This window comes from Poecilia formosa, unplaced genomic scaffold (assembly GCF_000485575.1).
Source record: "Poecilia formosa unplaced genomic scaffold, Poecilia_formosa-5.1.2 Scaffold170, whole genome shotgun sequence".
NCBI classification, from domain to species: Eukaryota; Metazoa; Chordata; class Actinopteri; order Cyprinodontiformes; family Poeciliidae; genus Poecilia; species Poecilia formosa.
The window spans coordinates 1-2725 of NW_006800109.1; the positions used below are offsets into that span (position 1 = coordinate 1).

The 2725-nt window shown below is 40.3% G+C and overlaps 1 protein-coding gene across 2 annotated transcripts in view; it reads left to right on the forward strand.

The window, feature by feature from the left end:
- The first annotated feature begins 802 nt into the window (after positions 1-802).
- casc3 (casc3 exon junction complex subunit) overlaps positions 803-2725 on the forward strand; it is a 15251-nt gene continuing 13328 nt past the window's right edge. The window contains exon 1 of one of the 2 annotated variants that reach the window (XM_016677958.1): positions 803-1010. In XM_016677958.1, the coding sequence (XP_016533444.1) occupies positions 825-1010 (186 nt within the window). In that variant the 5' untranslated portion in view covers positions 803-824. The remainder of the gene's footprint in view (positions 1011-2725) is intronic. The other variant, XM_007564952.2, reaches the window with a different exon arrangement.

The window sequence follows — 2725 nt, forward strand, 5'->3', positions numbered from 1 at the left end:
AATCAATCAATCAATCAAATTTTATTTGTATAGCACATTTCAGCAGCAAGGCATTTCAAAGTGCTTTACATAATTAAAATAAAGACAGCATGTGAGAAAGAGATTTAAAAAAAACATCATTAAAACGTAAACAGTGAGAAAGAGAAATAAATAGCTGTAGAATTTTAGTTGAGAAGCTGTCAACTGGGACTCCAACCCTTTGGACTTTAGTCAAAACGCCGTTTGACAAGGACTCTAACCTTTCGGAAACAGTGAGAAAGAGAAATAAAAAGAAACTAATAAATAGATAAAAAGAAAAGATAAAAACATTAAAAACGTCAAAAACATTGAAGACATCAAAACCCACACTCTACTCCTAATTTAGCCATAAGTAACTCTAAACAGTTGGGTTTTAAGTTGAGATTTAAAGGCACCCAGTGTTTCAGCTGTTTTACAGTTTTCTGGAAGTTTATTCCAAATTTGTGGTGCATAGAAACTGAATGCTGCTTCTCCTCGTTTGGTTCTGGTTCTGGGGATGCAGAGCAGTCCAGAACCAGAAGATCTGAGGGGTCTAGACGGTTGGTACAGCAATAACAGATCTTTAAGGTATTGTGGTGCTAAACTTATAACTTATTCTCTAAATGATTAAATAAGCAAATGCAAAAATAAAATGTCAAAAATGTAAATAACTTTAACATTTCTGAGTGAAGAGCGATATGAGATTATCCACGTGGTGGCAGTAGATGTAGTTTAACTCTGCTAGGCCGTTTTATAACGTATATAAAAGGAAACTCCATTACCCATAGTGCGTCGCTTCTTCCGCTTCCAGCCATTCCATTTCTAAGATGGCGGACCGGCGGCGGAGGAGGAGGCGCGCGTCTCAGGACAGCGAGGACGACGACGAGTCCGGCTCGGGTTCGGACAGCGGGAGGTCCGGTTCTCCAGCGACAAAGGCCCGAGGCCGAGAACCCGATCCGGCTGAGGCGCCAGTGAGCCGGTCCGAGGCGAAAAGCGACGTTGAGTCCGAGTGTGTGAGTATCAGTCCGGGCTAACCCCAAGAAGCTAACCGTGGTTCCCGGAGCTGAGAGCTCTGAGTGCGGCCACAGATCTCATGGTCTCCCCGCTGTCTGAAGGATTTACAGAACCGTTAGCTCCCTGTTAGCTCAGCACGATGTCAGAAGAACATTAATTGTTATGTTCGCAATAAAATAATAAACATATTGTTTAGAAATAGCTCGATGATGAGATGTTTTTAGGGAACCAGACCGAAAGGCGCCAGTTAGAACACATTTATAGGGGAGACTAAATGCGACATAACACCTGCTGAGGCAGCCGGTCGTTACTCCGAGTTTAACGAATGTAATGTAGAAAGAAAGAGGTGTCGACATTATTATTCAGGCTATCGGGGAGCCACAAAGCTTGGGCCGTTGAGTGGACCCCGAGGACAGCCTGTGACCCCGCCGGGTGGTCCCCTCAGCGTGGGCCCCGCCGGGTGGTCCCCTCAGCGTGGGCCCCGCCGGGTGGTCCCCTCAGCGTGGGCCCCGCCGGGTGGTCCTCTCAGCTTGTGGCCCCGATGGTTAGTCCCCTCAGCCTGTGGCCCCCTGTGATTTCAAGACTCAGAACCCACACTGTTCAGCCTTATTTCAGAGTAAAACTATATTTGAAATTATTAATTCAGGTGAAAATGTGCTTCAAAGCAGAAATCTTAGTAATTATAACTGTTTATTTTAATGTTATCAAGTCTAATAAAAGTCCTTTGAGATGTTCGTGCTGTGGTAGTGGCTCTAATGGCAGATGGGGATTCAATGAGAGACTATTCTGTTATGAAATTGACTAAAGAAGCAGAAATGAGAAGATAAAAAAAATCCCATAAAAACATCCTAAAGCATTTCTAACCAGGCGAGGTGATGGAGGGATCAGGAGTCAGAAGTAACAAGAACCAGACAGGTGCAGCTATAGATCACTAACCAGCGGCTCTCAGATCTTTTATAATTCTAACAGTGGCAAAACAGGATAAACAAGCGCAATCTATTGGAGAGACACATTGGTTGAAAGTAGGCCTGTCATGATGAGACATTTCTCTGGACAATAAATTGTCCTGAAAGTTATTGTGATGGACAATGATATTGTCATGAGACCATTTTCAACTAATATAACAATGATAATAACATTAATGGCATTGTAATCCAAGAACACATTCTCAAAGGTCAATAAAATTGCATTTCTAACAAACATTTAAAACTGAAACTAGAAAACATTTTAAACATTCAAAAATAAATAAACAAAACAATTAAAGTGACAAAGAAAATGGATTATGAAGTCTCTTTAAATTGTCCTTTTACAAAAGGGCTTAGATGAAACTCAAGCACCAGACTGGAGACTTTCCTCTAGTTTTTGGTAGAAAGAGAGAAAAAAACAATCATAAAAATGGAAATGTAATTTATCATGCGATTAATTTACTTATTAATTATTGCGACAGGCTTGCTTGAAGGATGCAGTTTAATTGTGTTTTGTTTTTAACTCCAATGTGAAACATTTCAGTTTCAAGATGTTAAATCAGCAGAAAGTTTCTCTGCAGTCAGAAGTTCTTGTTGGAGTTGAACATCAACGTCTAACAGCTGCAGGAAAAACATTTTATTTACGTTATTTTTATTTATAGTCTCAAGTAAATGACTGAATTAATAAGTAACACGTTTTTTTTATAAAAATAGAGACAATGATGCATAAAAATATGAGATTATCAAAA